The 18310-nt window shown below is 35.9% G+C and overlaps 1 protein-coding gene across 1 annotated transcript in view; it reads right to left on the minus strand.

Moving 5' to 3' along the window:
- Position 1: 1 nt before the first annotated feature.
- OPHN1 (oligophrenin 1) overlaps positions 2-18310 on the minus strand; it is a 146780-nt gene continuing 128471 nt past the window's right edge. The window contains exon 4 of the mRNA XM_074277490.1: positions 2-9562. Within this exon, the coding sequence (XP_074133591.1) occupies positions 9455-9562 (108 nt within the window). The 3' untranslated portion in view covers positions 2-9454. The remainder of the gene's footprint in view (positions 9563-18310) is intronic.

Below are 18310 nucleotides of genomic sequence, written 5' to 3' on the forward strand. Positions count from 1 at the left end.
CCCACATCATTAACATTCTATGTTTCTAAGAAACTTTGAAATATAACATTCTATGTTCTAGGAATCCTCAAACCATTAACATTCCACGTTGCTAGGAAACTTTGAAAAATAACATTCTATGTTCTAAGAATCCACATGCCATTAAAATTCTATGTTACTAAGTAACTGTGAAACATTCTCTGTTCTAAGAATCCCCACATCATTAACATTCTATGTTTCTAAGAAACTTTGAAATATAACATTCTAGGTACTAGGAATCCTCAAGTCATTAGCGTTCCACGTTGCTATGGCATTATGAAAAAAAACATTCTATGTTCCAAGAAATCACAAGCCATTAAAATTCTGTGTTACTAAATAACTGTGAAAACATTCTCTGTTCTAAGAATCCCCACATCATTACCATTCTAAGTTACTAAGAAACTTTCAAATATAACATTCTAAGTACTAGGATTCGTCAACCCATTAACATTCCACGTTGCTAGGAAACTTTGAAAAATGACATTCTATGTTCTAAGAATCCACCCGCCATTACAATTCTATGTTACTAAGTAACTGTGAAACATTCTCTGTTCTAAGAATCCCCACATCATTAAAATTCCAAGTTTCTATGAAACTTTGAAATATAACATTCTATGTTCTAGGAATCCTCAAGCCATTAACATTCCAAGTTGCCAAGGAACTTTGAAAAATAACATTCTATGTTCTAAGAATCCACATGCCATTAAAATTCTATTTTACAAAGTAACTGTGAAACATTCTCTGTTCTAAGAATCCCCACATCATTAATATTCTAAGTTTCTAAGAAACTTTGAAATAGAACATTATAGGTACTAGGAATTCTCAAGTCATTAACGTTCCACGTTGCTAGGTAATTATAAAAAAAAACATTCTTTGTTCTAAGAATTCACAAGCCATTAAAATTCTATGTTACTAAGTAACTGTGAACCATTCTCTATTCTAAGAATCCCCACATCATTAACATTCTATGTTTCTAAGAAACTTTGAAATATAAGATTCTATGTTCTAGGAATCCTCAACCCATTAACATTCCACGTTGCTAGGAAACATTGAAAAATAACATTCCATGTTCTAAGAATCCACCCGCCATTAAAATTCTATGTTACTAAGTAACTGTGAAACATTCTCTGTTCTAAGAATCCCCACATTATTAACATTCCAAGTTTCTACCAAACTTTGAAATATAACATTCTATTTTCTAGGAATCCTCAAGCTATTAACATTCCAAGTTGCCAAGGAACTTTGAAAAATAACATTCTATGTTCTAAGAATCCACATGGCATTAAAATTCTATGTTACAAAGTAACTGTGAAACATTCTCTGTTCTAAGAATCCCCACATCATTAACATTCTAAGTTTCTAAGAAACTTTGAAATATAACATACTAGGTACCAGGAATCCTCAAGTTGTTAACGTTCCACGTTGCTATGGCATTATGAAAAAAAAACATTCTATGTTCCAAGAATCCACATGCCATTAAAATTCTATGTTACTAAGTAACTGTGAAACATTCTCTGTTCTAAGAATCCCCACATCATTAACATTCTAAGTTTCTAAGAAACTTTGAAATATAACATTCTAGGTAAAAGGAATCCTCAAGTCATTAGCGTTCCACGTTGCTATGGAATTATGAAAAAAAACATTCTTTGTTCTAAGAATCCACCCGCCATTAAAATTCTATGTTACTAAGTAACTGTGAAACATTCTCTGTTCTAAGAATCCCCACATCATTAACATTCTAAGTTTCTAAGAAACTGTGAAATATAACATTCTAGGTACTAGGAATCCTCAAGTCATTAACGTTCCACGTTGCTATGGCATTATGAAAAAAAAATTCTATGTTCTAAGAATCGACAAGCCATTAAAATTCTATGTTACTAAGTAACTGTGAAACATTCTCTGTTCTAAGAATCCCCACAACATTAACATTCTATGTTTCTACGAAACTTTGAAATATAACATTCTATGTTCTAGGAATCCTCAAGCCATTAACATTCCATGTTGCCTAGGAACTTTGAAAAATAACATTCTATGTTCTAAGAATCCACCCGCCATTAAAATTCTATGTTACTAAGTAACTGTGAAACATTCTCTGTTCAAAGAATCCCCACATTATTAACATTCCAAGTTTCAACGAAACTTTGAAATAAAACATTCTATGTTCTAGGAATCCTCAAGAAATTAACATTCAAAGTTGCCTAGGAACTTTGAAAAATAACATTCTATGTTCTAAGAATTCACCCGCCATTAAAATTCTATGTTACTAAGTAACTGTGAAACATTCTCTGTTCTAAGAATCCCCACATCATTAACATTCTAAGTTTCTAAGAAACTTTGAAATATAACATTATAGGTACTAGGAATCCTCACGTCTTTGACGTTCCACGTTGCTATGGCATTATGAAAAAAAACATTCTATGTTCTAAGAATCCACCCGCCATTAAAATTCTATGTTACTAAGTAACTGTGAAACATTCTCTGTTCTAAGAATCCCCACATCATTAACATTCTATGTTTCTAAGAAACTTTGAAATATAACATTCTATGTTCTAGGAATCCTCAACCCATTAACATTCCAAGTTGCTAGGAAACTTTGAAAAATAACATTCTCTGTTCTAAGAATCCCCACATCATTAACATTCTAAGTTACTAAGAAACTTTGAAATGTAACATTCTATGTATTAGGAATCCTCACGTCTTTAACGTTCCACGTTGCTATGGCATTATGAAAAAAAAACATTCTATGTTCTAAGAATCCACCCACCATTAAAATTCTATGTTACTAAGTAACTGTGAAACATTCTCTGTTCTAAGAATCCCCACATCATTAACATTCTAAGTTTCTAAGAAACTTTGAAATATAACATTCTAGGTACTAGGAATCCTCAAGTCATTAGCGTTCCACGTTGCTATGGCATTATGAAAAAAAACATTCTATGTTCTAAGAATCCACCCGCCATTAAAATGCTATGTTACTAAATAACTGTGAAACATTCTCTGTTCTAAGAATCCCCACATCATTAACATTCTAAGTTTCAAAGAAACTTTGAAATATAACATTCTATGTTCTAGGAATCCTCAACCCATTAACATTCCACGTTTCTAGGAAACTTTGAAAAATAACATTCTATGTTCTAAGAATCCACCCGCCATTAAAATTCTATGTTACTAAGTAACTGTGAAACATTCTCTGTTCTAAGGATCCCCACATCATTAACATTCTATGTTTCTAAGAAACTTTGAAATATAACATTCTATGTTCTAGGAATCCTCAACCCATTAACATTCCACGTTGCTAGGAAACTTTGAAAAATAACATTCTCTGTTCTAAGAATCCCCACATCATTAACATTCTAAGTTACTAAGAAACTTTGAAATATAACATTCTATGTACTAGGAATCCGCAAGTCATTAATGTTCCACGTTGCTATGGCATTATGAAAAAAAACATTCTATGTTCTAAGAATCCACCCGCCATTAAAATTCTATGTTACTAAAAAACTGTGAAACATTCTCTGTTCTAAGGATCCCCACATCATTAACATTCTAAGTTTCTAAGAAACTTTGAAATATAACATTCTAGGTACTAGGAATCCTCACGTCTTTGACGTTCCACGTTGCTATGGCATTATGAAAAAAAACATTCTATGTTCTAAGAATCCACCCGCCATTAAAATTCTATGTTACTAAAAAACTGTGAAACATTCTCTGTTCTAAGAATCCCCACATCATTAACAATCTATGTTTCTAAGAAACTTTGAAATATAACATTCTATGTTTTAGGAATCCACAACCCATTAACAGTCCACGTTGCTAGGAAACTTTGAAAAATAACATTCTCTGTTCTAAGAATCCCACATCATTAACATTCTAAGTTACTAAGAAACTTTGAAATATAACATTCTATGTTCTAGGAATCCTCAACCCATTAACATTCCGAGTTGCTAAGAAACTTTGAAAAATAACATTCTATGTTCTAAAAATCCACAAGCCATTAAAATTCTATGTTACTAAATAACTGTGAAACATTCTCTGTTCTAAGAATCCCCACATCATTAACATTCTAAGTTTCTAAGAAACTTTGAAACATAACATTCTAGGTACTAGGAATCCTCACGTCTTTAACGTTCCACCTTGCTATGGCATTATGAAAAAAAACATTCTATGTTCTAAGAATCCACCCGCCATTAAAATTCTATGTTACTAAGTAACTATGAAACATTCTCTGTTCTAAGAATCCCCACATCATTAACATTCTATATTTCTAAGAAACTTTGAAATATAACATTCTATGTTCTAGGAATCCTCAACCCATTAACATTCCGCGTTCCTAAGAAACTTTGAAAAATAACATTCTATGTTCTAAGAATCCACCCGCCATTAAAATTCTATATTACTAAGTAACTGTGAAACATTCTCTGTTCTAAGAATCCCCACATCATTAACATTCCAAGTTTCTATGAAACTTTGAAAAATATCATTCTATGTTCTAGGAATCCTCAAACCATTAGCATTCCAAGTTGCCAAGAAACTTTGAAAAATAACATTCTATGTTCTAAGAATCCACATGCCATTAAAATTCTATGTTACTAAGTAGCTGTGAAACATTCTCTGGTCTAAGAATCCCCACATCATTAACATTCTATGTTTCTAAGAAACTTTGAAATATAACATTCTAGGTACTAGGAATCCTCAAGTCATTAACGTTCCACGTTGCTATGGCATCATGAAAAAAAAATATTCTATGTTCTAAGAATCCACAAGCCATTAAAATTCTATGTTACTAAGTAACTGTGAAACATTCTCTGTTCTAAGAACCCCCACATCATTAACATTCTATGTTTCTAAGAAACTTTGAAATATAACATTCTAGGTACTAGGAGTCCTCAAGTCATTAACATTCCACATTGCTATGGCATTGTGAAAAAAAACATTCTATGTTCTAAGAATCCAAAAGCCATTAAAATTCTATGTTAGTAAGTAACTGTGAAACATTCTCTGTTCTAAGAATCCCCACATCATTAACATTCTATGTTTCCAAGAAACTTTGAAATAAAACATTCTATGTTCTAGGAATCCTCAACCCATTAACATTCCGAGTTGCTAAGAAACTTTGAAAAATAACATTCTATGTTCTAAGAATCCACAAGCCATTAAAATTCTATGTTACTAAATAATTGTGAAACATTCTCTGTTCTAAGAATCCCCACACAATTAACATTCTAAGTTTCTAAGAAACTTTGAAATATAACATTCTTTGTTCTAGGAATCCTCAACTCATTAACATTCCAGGTTGCTAGGAAACTTTGAAAAATAACATTCTATGTTCTAAGAATCCACCGCTATTAAAATTCTACGTTACTAAGTAACTGTGAAACATTCTCTGTTCTAAGAATCCCCACATCATTAACATTCCAAGTTTCTGTGAAACTTTGAAATATAACATTCTATATTCTAGGAATCCTCAAGCCATTAACATTCCAAGTTGCCAAGAAACTTTGAAAAATACCATTCTATGTTCTAGGAATCATCAGACCGTTAACATTCCAAGTTGCCAAGAAACGTTGAAAAATAACATTCTATGTTCTAAGAATCCACACGCCATTAAAATTCTATGTTACTAAGTAACTGTGAAACATTCTCTGTTCTATAAATACCCACATCATTACCATTCTAAGTTTCTACGAAACTTTCAAATATAACATTCTATGTTCTAGTAATCCTCAAGTATTAACATTCCAAGTTGCCAAGAAATTTTGAAAAATAACATTCCATGTTCTAAGAATCCACATGCCTTTAAAATTCTATGTTACTAAGTAACTGTGAAACATTCTCTGTTCTAAGAATCCCCACATCATTAACATTTTATGTTTCTAGGAATCTTTGAAATATAACATTCTATGTTCTAGGAATCCTTAAGCAATTAACATTCCAAGTTGCTAAGAAACTGAAAAATAACATTCTTTGTTCTAAAAACCCACACCTGATTAAAATTCTACATTACTAAGTTACTGTGAAACATTCTGTGTTCTAAGAATCTCCACATCATTACCATTCTAAGTTTCTACAAAACTTTGAAATATAATATTCTAGCTACTAGGAATCCTCAAGTCATTAACGTTCCAACTTGCTATGGCACTATGAAAAATAACATTCTATGTTTTAAGAATCCACCCGCCATTAAAATTCTATGTTCCTAAGTAACTGTGAAACATTCTCTGTTCTAAGAACCCCCACATTATTAACATTCTAAGTTTCTACGAAACGTTGAAATATAACTTTCTAGGTGCTAGGAATCCTCAAGCCATTAACATTCCAAGTTGCCAAGAAACTTTGAAAAATAACATGCTATTTTCTAAGAATCCACATGCCATGAAAATTCTATGTTACTAAGTAACTGTGAAATATTCTCTGTTCTCAGAATCCTCTCATCATTAACATTCTAAGTTTCTAAGAAACTTTGAAATACAACATACTATGTTCTATTAATCGTCAAGCGACTAACATTCCACGTTGCTAGGAAACTTTGAAACATAACATTGTATGTTCTAAGAATCCACAATACATTAAAATTCTATGTTACTAAGTAACTGTGAAACATTCTCTGTTCTAAGAATCCCCACATCATTAACATTCCAAGTTTCTATGAAACTTTGAAATATAACATTCTATGTTCTAGGAATCCTCAAGCCATTAACATTCCAAGTTGCCAAGAAACTTTGAAAAATAACATTCTATGTTCTAAGAATCCACATGCCATTAAAATTCTACGATACTAAGTAACTGTGAAACATTCTCTGTTCTAAGAATCCCAACATCATTACCATTCTAAGTTTCTACGAAACTTTGAAATATAACATTCTAGGTACTAGGAATCCTCAAGTCATTAACGTTCCACATTGCTATGGCACTATGATTAAAAACATTCTATGTTCTAGGAATCCACAATCCATTAAAATTCTATGTTACTAAGTAACTGTGAAACATTCTTTGTTCTAAAAATCCCCACATCATTAACATTCTAAGTTTCTACGAAACTTTGAAATATAACATTCTATGTTCTAGGAATCCTCAAGCAATTAACATTCCAAGTGCTAAGAAACTTTGAAAAATAACATTCTTTGTTCAAAGTATCTATATGCCATTAACATTCTACTTTTCTAACAAATTATGAAATATACCATTCTTTTTATTAAGATTCCTCACGCCATTAACATTCTATGTTTCTAAGAAGCTGGGAAACATTCTCTGTTCTAGGAATGCCCACACCATTAACATTCTAACTTTCTAAGAAACTTTGAAATATAACATTCTATATTCTAGGAATCCTCAAGTCATTAACCTTCGATGTTGCTATGGAACTATGAAAAATAATATTCTATGTTCTAAGAATCCACACGCCATTAACATTCTATGTTACTAAGTAACTGTGAAACATTCTCTGTTCTAAGAATCCTCACATTAACATTCCAAGTTTCTAAGAAACTTTCAAATATAACACTCTACGTTCTAGGAATCCTCAAACCATTAACATTCTAAGTTTCTAATAACCTTTAAAATATAACATTCTATGTCCTCTGAATCCTCATGCTATGAACATTCTAAGTTTCTAAAAACGTTTGAAATATAACATTTTATGTTCTAAGTATCATGAAACCATTAACATACTAATTTTCTAAGACGCTTTGAAATATAACATTCTCTGTATCGTATTTATGTTGAAGTATTTAATGATCTTTTGGTCCTTCTCGTTTCACTCAGCTTAAGTTCCTCTAAGTCTCTCCAGGCCTTTCTGAAATCATCCTGCTGGTCATTTCTTACAGAACAATAATATTCCACAACATTAATATACTACAATATATTCAGCTATTCTCCAATTAATGGGCATCCACTCGGTTTCCAGTTTCTTGCCACTATGTAAAGGGCTAGCATAAACATTTTTTCACATTGCGTCCCTTTCCCTTCTTTAAGTTCTCTTTGGGATACAAGCCCTGTAGTAACACTGCTGCGTCAAAGGATATGCACAATTTGATAACTTTTTGAGCATAGTTCCAAATTGCTCTCCAGAATGGCTGGATATAGTCATAATTCCATAATGTATCATTGTCCCTGGAAAGCCTTAGTTCTAAGTGTCCTCCCAACTGTATTTCTATGTTCTAAGTCTTTTTCCAATTCTGACTTACTCTGTTCTATGGCCCCTCTCAGCTCTGACATTTGAAGCCCTGGTAAATCAAAAGTTCACAAATATGTGCCTTCATTTTGGTCCTGCTTGGTCCTGGTATCTTCCATTTCTACTTCACTCCCACAGCTCCCCAGTTTTTGGTCTCAAATATGATCAGAGAATATTGAACAAATATGTCAATATTTTTAGGGGGGAATATACCTGGTAGTGAAATTACTCAGGCCAAAACTAACAAGAGTTTAGTTATTTTTCTTAAATAATTCCAAATTATCTTCTTTTTGGATAAGAAAACTGCCAACTTCTATCATTATATTTACCACAATTACCTTACTCTTCTGTCTTCTTCTGAACTTTTTTCTAGTCTCTTCCACATATTTCTGAATTGTTTTCTCCAGAACTGCATCAATTCACAGTACACCAAGAGCCTGTTAGTGTCCTTGCCTTCCCATAGCACATCCAGTTCTGTTTGCATTTTTTTTCTAATTTTATAGGTTTAAAACAAAACCTCAACTATTTTCATTTACATTTGTTTTGCATTTGTTATTTGCAGGCTTTTTTATAGGGCTTTTGATAGTTTATATTTCTGCTTTTGGAAACTGTTCTCTTTTGAGCACTTATTTCTTCTATCTCCTCATTTAATCGTGATCACAATGAGACCCTATCTGACCAAGAGGGATATATTCCTCCAGCTTCATTGCCGGTCCTTCTCCATCCATTGTTGTGCCAGGAAAGTAGAGAGGAACTATTACTCGAACCACATGGGTCTTTTTCCCTCACTATGGTAGAAAGAAGCCTCCATTTGAAGTCCCAAGACCTGGGATAAAGTTCCTGATCTGCATCATGGCACTTCACCCCCACTAAGCCTCATGTCCTCACTGGTTAAGGTACAAAAAACTTTTCTGGGACGCCTATTAAATACTGCTCTCGGCTTCTTATGTTAGAAGAAACATATCCCAAATCAAACAGAAAGAAAATTATAGAATCCAAGGGTTTAGGGATAAGAAGGACTTTAGAGAGTTTCTGATTGAACTACTTTATTTTCCAAAGAAGGAAACTGAGGTCCAAAGAAGAAAAAGTGACTTGCCTATAGTTACATGGTAAGTTATTGACAAAGCTAGGCCTGAAACCCAGGTCTACTGAATCATTATCTAATGTTCTTTTCAGAGAAGGTATCTAGAATATCATAAATACCTCTTATCTTTGAACTACATTAGCCTGTGGTCTAACAAGCCACTGAGTTGCTATAAGAGCATCTTATCCATGATGTGGAAGAAGTAGAATGAAACATACCTTGGTCAGGCCAATTTGTTCCTTACGGAAATTTTCCAGCGGTTTGATCAGCAAATCACTAGCATTTTGTACCTACAAGAAAAGGAAGCACACTTTAGTTAAATGATCAAATTTGAACTTTGGAGGATTTTCCATAACTCTGTGCATTAGAGTTAATGAGTCCTAAGGATTTACCGGCTCTGTAGTTTTAGAGTCTGATAGAATGGCAGAGTCAAAAAGGACCTTCTTAGAGATGAAAGTGACCTTACTAGAGAAGTGAGAAATTCAAATAAAAATCAGGGCTACCAATCTATACAAAAGAATCCCCAGGGACCCCAGATTGACTCAATTTTCAAATGTAAGGCAACCTATGTTTTGTTGTATTTTTATTAATTTTATTAATTTTTACCCAATTCCATTTGAATCTGGTTTAGTTGTACTCAGGAGTGGCAGAAACATGTGTTTGATACCTCTGCCTTACTAATAGAATGTCTAAGTTGGGCAGGGCATTAAGTCTTTGATTCCATCACTAGGAAAGATGGATGGAAAAAAAAAAATCAACTACTTTGAGATATAAGGACTCATCAAAAGTTAACACAGTATCTTAGTGGCAGGACCAAGATTAGGACTCTAGTCCCCCAATGTAAAGGGCTAGAACTGAGCAATGCACTTGGATAATGAAGCACGTGCGACTAAATGCCAATTGGACAGTTCCGTATTAACTTGTTTGAAGGTTGACCCTCCCCAGCTGTTCTGTGCTGACTTGATTTGTGGGACAAAGAGGGAGAAGTGACTTGTGTGGGAGGAGGAGGAAAAACTTGGGTCATGGAACTCATGCTCTCTCGCACTCATGACCTGGCATTGGGGGGTGACCGTAAAAGATTAAGAATAAAGACGTTTAGTGATCCTGACTCCGGCTGATTTCTGGGAAGACAAAGTTCCAGCACCCCAACTTCCAGGCCGCTGTTCTTTCTACTCTGTTCTAATTCCTAAGTAACTTCCTAAATCAGACATAGCAGACCAAATGCTTTGAAGAGAAAAACAAGAGCAGGGTGATTTATTGGCTCCTTGTGATTTTAATAGGAGTCTGTTTTAAGTCTTAAAACCATAAATACACTGGGTCATATCCAGCAGCAGAAATGGAGGGGCCCAAAAGGGGAGAGAGGAGACACAGGGCAAGCTAGGAGACAGGGTCTGAGGCACATGGGAATGCAGCCTGAGGATCCCTGACCTCATAATTAGGCAAATCATTTTCCAGGCTATGTAGGATTACACAGGCCAACGGTCTGGGCTCCAGCATAAATCATTTCTATCCTGGGTGATGTATCATAAAAACAGAACTGTATTTGTTCCAACAGTTCCCCTGAGATTGGGTTCTGCCATTACATCTACCAGGTCTGATCCACAGTTCAGAGCACTGCGAACACCAAGCTCTATAAGACCATCGTGTATAAGTATTATAGTTATCTCTTCCCGATTACAACTTTCCCCATCATACTTTCAATATATCACAGGTTGGCATAAAAAACTAAATAGGAATTTGGGAGGAATTTTGCAGAAGCTGTAGATGACACAGAAAAAGTTTAGAACCTCAGAAATGCATAAAGGGTGTGTGTGTGTGTGTGTGTGTGTGTGTGTGTGTGTGTGTGTGTGTGTGTATGTGTGTGTGTGTGTGTGTGTATAGTATTATATCATATCAACATATTTGGTCTTTGAATGCCAGGATAATTCAGATTTCTTTGGTATAAAGGAGAACCAAAGCATGTTATGCAGATTTTCCAAATTATAGGAATGGCTGTGCCCCTTTCCCCTTTGATATGGAAGCGAGAACTGTATAACAACCAAGAATGGCAAAGCTATTGCCCTGTGTCTTCCCAGAACACAAGGGAAACCCTTGAGTAGCCCCATCTCCATTCCCACTGTGCCCAGCTTCCTCAGAAATGGGTTAGCATCACAGACCTGTAAGAACTGAAAGGGAAAGAATTGGGGATGGGGAGAGTGCCAGGAGTCCTTTTTTTTTTTTTTTAAAGAAACCTTATCTCACACGAGGTGCAAAGAAAGAGTTCCTGTACACAGTAACAACAAGATTATGGGATGATTCAATTCTGATAGACTTGACTCTTTAGACAATGAAATGATTCAGGGCAATTTCAATAGACTTGTGATGGAGAGAGCCATCTGCCTCCAGAGAAAGGATTATGGAGACTGAATGTGGAAAAAGAATATTTTCACTTTTTGTCATTGTTACTATTTGTTTGTTAGTTTCTTTTTCTTTCTCCTGTTTTTCCCCTATTGATCTGATTTTTCTTGCATAGAGTGACGAATATGGAAAATGTGCTTATAAGAATTGCACATGTTTAACCTATAAAGGGATTGCTTGCTGTCTTGGGAGGGGGAAGGGAGCCAGGAGGGAGAAAAATTTGCAACACAAATTTTGCAAAGGTGGATGTTGAAAACTATCTTTGCGTGTATTTGGAAAAATAAAATATTATTAAAAGAATCCCTGTCCTTAGGAAGCTTATACTCCACCAAAAGGAAACAGCATTAATCAATTGATTAGCATTTACTAAACACCAATGGTATACAAAGCAAGGAGGAATACAAAAAGGAAAGGAAATAGGCTCTGTTTTCAAGGATCTTATACTCTACTGTAGAAGTTCTTAACCTGTTCTTGTGTCCTGGACCCTTCTGGCAACAATCTGATAAACCCCATGGAGTCTTTCTTAGAGCCAGGTTTTTAAATGCATAATATTATAGATAGATAAGACATAAATATACACAAATATATATATAATGTATATATAAATATAAAAATTTAAAGGACTTAAAAGGAAGTCTGTTATATTGAAATATAGTTATGAAAATATTTTTAAAACTTCAGGTTGAAAACCAGAGTGGAAACAATTCTAAGCAATCAATCAACAAACATTTGTTAAGTATCTACTATATGCCATTTTGTTGGGCAATGGGGATAGAAAAACAAAACTGAAACACTTTCTGCCCTTGAGGAGCTACATTTTATAATGGGAGATGATGAATAATATATAAGCAATGATCTGTCTAGTAACTTCTGATGTAATCTCTAAATAACTTCTTAAGAGATGTTAGTCTCCTCTTCATTGACAGGAAGGAAGATGACAAGTATTTATTAAATCTCTACTATGTGTCAGGCACTACATTAAGCACTTATAAATATTATCTCATTGTATCCTCACAGCACTGCTGGGAAATAGTTGAAGAAATGGAAGCAATCAGAGATCAAACGACTTACCCAAGGTCACATAGCTAGTTAAGTGTCTGAGGCTGGATTTGAACTCAAGTCTAGGCCTTTTGCTATATATCTAAGTGTGCTACCTAGTTGACTGACAAGAAGACTCTAAACAAAGACTGGCTGAGTCTAGAACTAGAAGAAATTCAGGAGAAATTGAAGGCCAGTGGGAGACTTGGTTAGCCTACTCAGACTCTGAAAACATGCTGCCATGGTTTTTCACGATGACTGGTCCCAAAAAAATGAGATGCAGTTTTCACTCTCATGCAGTTTACAGTCAAATATGGGAGGCAAGAGATACCCAAATAAGTAGAAAAAAACAAAATGTGAGATGCATATGTGTATAGAAGCCTCCAAGTCCTTATACTACCTTCCCTGAAAGGTAGAACCATGGATTCTAAATAAAGAGTACTGGGTTGGAAGCCTACGGTTCTGGATTTGAATCCTGACTTGGTTATCTACAACCTATGTGACCCTGGGCAGTCATTTCACATGTCTGGGCCTCAGTATCCTCAGGGGTATTCAACTTTCAGCCCTGTCTAAACCAGAATAAAATGTCACTGAGTAATGTTTAACAATAAGTTAGAAATATAACACAAGATTATTGGTTTTGTTCAGTTGTGTCTAACTCTTTGTGACCCCATCAACAATTTCTTGGCAAAGACACTAGAGTGATCTCCCATTTCTTTTCTGAGTTGTGTCCCCAATTTCCAGGTGAGGAACTGAGGTAAATAGGAATTATGTGACTTGCCCAGGGCCACACAGCTAACACGTGTCTGAGGCTACATTTGAACTCAGATCTTCCCAATTCTAGCCCTCTATTCATTGCAGCACCACCTAGCTGCCTCACAACAACATAGACAATGTTAATTTGGGGTTTTCCAATTCCTTATACCATTGGCAGGGATCCCTTTGTTATTGAGTTTGACATCACTGGTCTTGATGATGTTCCATTGTTCCTTCCACCTTTCTAATAATTCCTTTCTTCTACCACCTCGCCATTCTGTCTCATCTTGATTTCCAGGTCCTTAAAGGCAGGGACTCTTTTTATTTCTATCCTGTGTCTCTAATAAAAGGCAACTAAAATATAGCTCACTGAATGGAGTTGACATCAGTGAAGCCAACCTAGAAATCACACTTCTATCTAGTACGCCTCTAAGCAGCTCTCTAAGATAGCACGTGGTAGAAAAGGTGCTAGTCCACCTTTTGGTGGACTTGTTGAAGGGAGTTTTCACACTGGGATTTTCTGGCACCAATGAAATCCTCAGCCACGACCAAGAAACAAACACGGGGCACCTTGCAAAGTGCCTGATATAATGAATGAACTGAATAAATATTTATTGATTGATTGTCTAATCACTTCTTCCACATCATGGCATCTCTACAATCCTTCCCATCATGCCCAGGTGAAGTCATAGCCTGGGGAATGTAATTCCTTAATCCTTCAGTCTAGCTAATAAACTAGGTTTCTTACCAAATGCAATTCAATTAAAAAAGAGACTTGAAATGCATGTTTCTAGGGGCAGAGAATGCCACTAGAATCAACAAAATGGCTTCATAATTTCGAACATGGAGACAACATAGGGGCCCTATGTATTTGGGTTGACTACCGGGGCTACCTTGGTAGAACATAGGCCCCATCCCAAAAGGCCATCACTTCATAGCCAATAATCAAAGAAAGACTTGAAAAGCACTTGAAATTTGACAGGGGAAATCTTGGTTAGGAATCTCTGCTGTAAACTATATATTTCCTACAACCTCAATTCCAATACACGATTCAGGTTTGTTGATAGTGAGTATAGTTTTTAAATGCGTACTGTGTGCCACGAGGAACATGACAACCAGCAGTTGAATGTGCCTAGAGCTCACCATTGAGAAGTTCTTCCAAAGTTTCTTCTACTATGATTTCAGTTCCGTCCTGGCAATGGCTAAACCATTTCTGAATGCCTACGCCTCATCCATATGCTAGACCAAGGCCTCTGCTAGAAAAGACAAAGACCACTTGATACCTCCAGCTCATCCAGGATGGGGCCCAGGAGGCCCTTTACTAACTGGGCCAGGAAATGGGGAAAGTAATCAGGCAGTGAGTTCCTGGCAGGTCGTGAAAGACCTCTGCTGAGACTCCCCTCCACTCACATCGTTCCTGGACGCAAGTAGGAAGCGGGAAGCCAACATTCAGCATGTGAGTGAGGCGTCCTGGAGACAAAAGGGGACAGCATAATTAAAGACAGAAGAAAGTGACTCACGCGGGTGGCCAGGAGCCAGGGAGAGGGGTGGGAAAAGCAGCTTCTCAAAAGACGCATACTCCTTCAATATTGTGGATCTTTTTCTTAGGCAAAGAAAAGAGATAATGAAATAGCGAGGGTGGCTAAGTACAGCTGGGCTTTATAGTGCTGTCTGAATGGACTGGAGGTAGGGGGGTGGGGGGAGACAGCTCTGAGGAAGACGTTGGCATCATCCCACAAACTTCAGAAAACAGAGGCCATCGTGGGGCTGCTGATTGGCTGATGGGCTGTCTTCCAGGCTCTTGCCCCGTCTCGCTTGCCCCTTGAGAACTCTGGAAGAAAAGCTCTCTTCTCATAGGGAGTTTCCCAAAGGCAAGCAAGCCAAGCAACCACCTCTGCAACTCTACCTGAGGTAGAGGCAAAATCCAAGTGGTGTTCTAAGGAGTTGCCAATCTAGGCCATGCCCCTCGGCCAGAGACACTAGAGCATTTGGGAAGCTGACACGACATTTAATCTGGACACATATCAAGTCGTACATTTGGGTTTCAAAATTCAACTACACAGGTACAAGATGCATGAGATATAGCTAGGGAAGAGTATGCCTGAAAAAAAAATCTATGGATAATAATGGACAGCAACCTCAAAATAAGTGAATATGACATGGCAGTTCCAAAAGCCAACTGGTTCTTAGGCTACAATAAGAGCTCCAAATTGAGAGCAAATGGCCCCTTTCACAGTTCCTTCCCACCATCCCTAAGTGTACTTTCTGGGGCCAGAATATGTCTGATAACTCTTGCAGATGATAGCACTTCAGAAATTAATTATAACAATCATGGAGTTTGGCCCTGGCGAGCAGAGGAGAAAATGTAGGCCCTACCCCTTTTTCACAAAGGTGTAAGTCTAGGAGTGGGAAATACTAAACATCAGATGGGGCAAATGTTTGGGCTCATTTTGCTGAACTACTTCCTTTCCCCTCTTTTTTTAATCTTTGCCCCAAAGGATGGATCTCTAAGAAGAGATATAAAAATGAATATGATGTAACAAAAGACATAAATAAAAATAATTGTCTCAAAAAGGGGGATCAGTCAGAGGAAAGTAATCAGGACAGTAAAGAATCTTCAGTTCAGACTATTGGTCCACTTCATCTGAAGATTTATGGGGGATAAAAGTTGCCTTCAAGTGTGTTATAGAAGAGGGATGGGACATGCTCTGTCTGGCCCCAGGAGGTGCACCAATGGGGAAAGGAGGAATGGCAAAAGAGGACAATTTAAGCAAGATCTATGTATAAACTTCCTACCAAGGTGAGCTCTCTGCAAATGGACTCCATCAGTAGAGAGCAGGCTCCCCTTCAATGGAGGCCATTAAACAGAAGTTAGACGGGCACTCGTTAGTTAAATCATAGAAGGGATTTAGGGGGAAAGCAGGAGTTACAGATTAGACAAGATGGCCACTGGGGTCCCTTCCCAAATCAAGATTCTATTATATTCCTCCTGACATAATGAATAACATGTGACCTAATAAGGAGCCCAATACTTTTGATACCAAGAACATTGTTTATAATTTTGGCTCTACTACTCACTATCTCTCTGATTAAGTAAATCATATAACCTACATGTGTCTCCTCTATAAAATGAGAGGGCTGTACTAGACCTAGGATTTCATTGAGAGAAGGAACTCCCATATAAGGAAATCCCCTCTACCAAAAGCAGTTAGCAGCTTCTCTGTAATGAAGACTTAAAAATAATGACAACCCAAATGAGCTATGTTGTCACACTATGTACTACATTTAAATACACAGTGTGAAAATTCAAACTTAAACAATATTATTGTTCCTCGTTCCTTCAAAGAGAATCGATGACACGGGGAGTCTTGATTTGTAAATGAAATGGAGTTGTGCAAAGTCTTCAGCCTCACTCTCTCCTTTACATTCATTTGAGTCCAATGGCAAGACATAGGTCAGGATGACTGGTGATGGCTCCAGATGAAGTGGAGGACCTTGGCCTTTTTAAGCTAAGATCTCTCCCAGGTCTTAAGTGTCTGAGGCAACACCCATTCAGTGATTCAGTTTCTTAATGCTAGATAAGAAATGAGGCAAAAGATGGCCTAGTTTGCCTTCATGAAAGATTCAGTCTGGGAAGGAAACATGCTCAGAGTTTCTGGAAAAAAAAAACAGAAACTCACTATTTATCAAAACAATTTTAGTGTACGAAAAAATAGGATGATATTTGTTATATTTCTCATCATTCATTTTAGTCAGTATAATAGAATTAGCTGCTTCTTCCCAAATCCTGCCAATGCTGAATTAGCTGAAGAATTATTATTGAGATTAATTTGAAATTTCAAGAGTTAAATTTAAATTTGTATTAGATGTTTATTACCTCTCATTTTCAGAGGGAAATAACTTCCTTTCATAATGGATTTGAAGTCAAGCCAATGGAACAGCTGAAACTAATACAAACAAAAGAACACAGATGCAGCTTAGGGAATAAAAATACAGAAATGGAAAGGAAAGAGTTCCAATCTAGAAAATATAATCTAGTTTACTTTGGATTGTCATTCATAAGTTTTGCTGTGGGGTTGGGAGAAAGCAAAGACCACTTAGGTGCCGATGAAAGCTAATACAATGACATAGCACCATGAAAATGTCTTGCAACAAAGATTTCTGCTATCTATAAAACTTTCCACTGGAAATATTATGACAGGAGACAAGGTAATGCTATTGATAGCTATTGATTAGGATGAAATGATAATTAGAAAACCATGCAAAAAGCAGCTTTGAATGGTAATTTAAAAAAGAATTTTCTATAGATTATTATATTATTATCATAGTATATATTATTACAAAAAATAATAATAATACATCTGGTATATTAATAATGGCAATAATTGAGGCAACTAGGTAGCATAGATTTTGGTGCCAGAGCACTGAGCCTGGAGTCAGGAAGATCCGAATTCAAATACAGCCTCAGATATTTACTAACTATATGACCCTGGCCAAATCACTTCACCTCTGTGTTTCCTCAACTGTAAAAAGGGGATAAAAATGACACCTACCTCTCAAGAGTGTTGTGAGGATCAGACGTGATATTTGTAAAGTAGTGCACACAATGCCTGGCACATTAATCACATAATGGTGATTAATAAATGCTTATTCCTTAATACATGGAAGTAGCAATGCCCTCTGGATGAAAATCTTCATGATCAGATGAGAATCTAAAATCTTCCTATCTTACAGCACATAAATAGTGAATAAAATAAGAGATATAAAGATACTGGGACTGACATTAGGGAAGACGTAACAATGGATAGTTAGTTGAGAAGACGGTTAATCTAAATTCATGATTTTTG

The sequence above is a fragment of the Sminthopsis crassicaudata genome, chromosome X, assembly GCF_048593235.1.
Source record: "Sminthopsis crassicaudata isolate SCR6 chromosome X, ASM4859323v1, whole genome shotgun sequence".
NCBI classification, from domain to species: domain Eukaryota; kingdom Metazoa; phylum Chordata; class Mammalia; order Dasyuromorphia; family Dasyuridae; genus Sminthopsis; species Sminthopsis crassicaudata.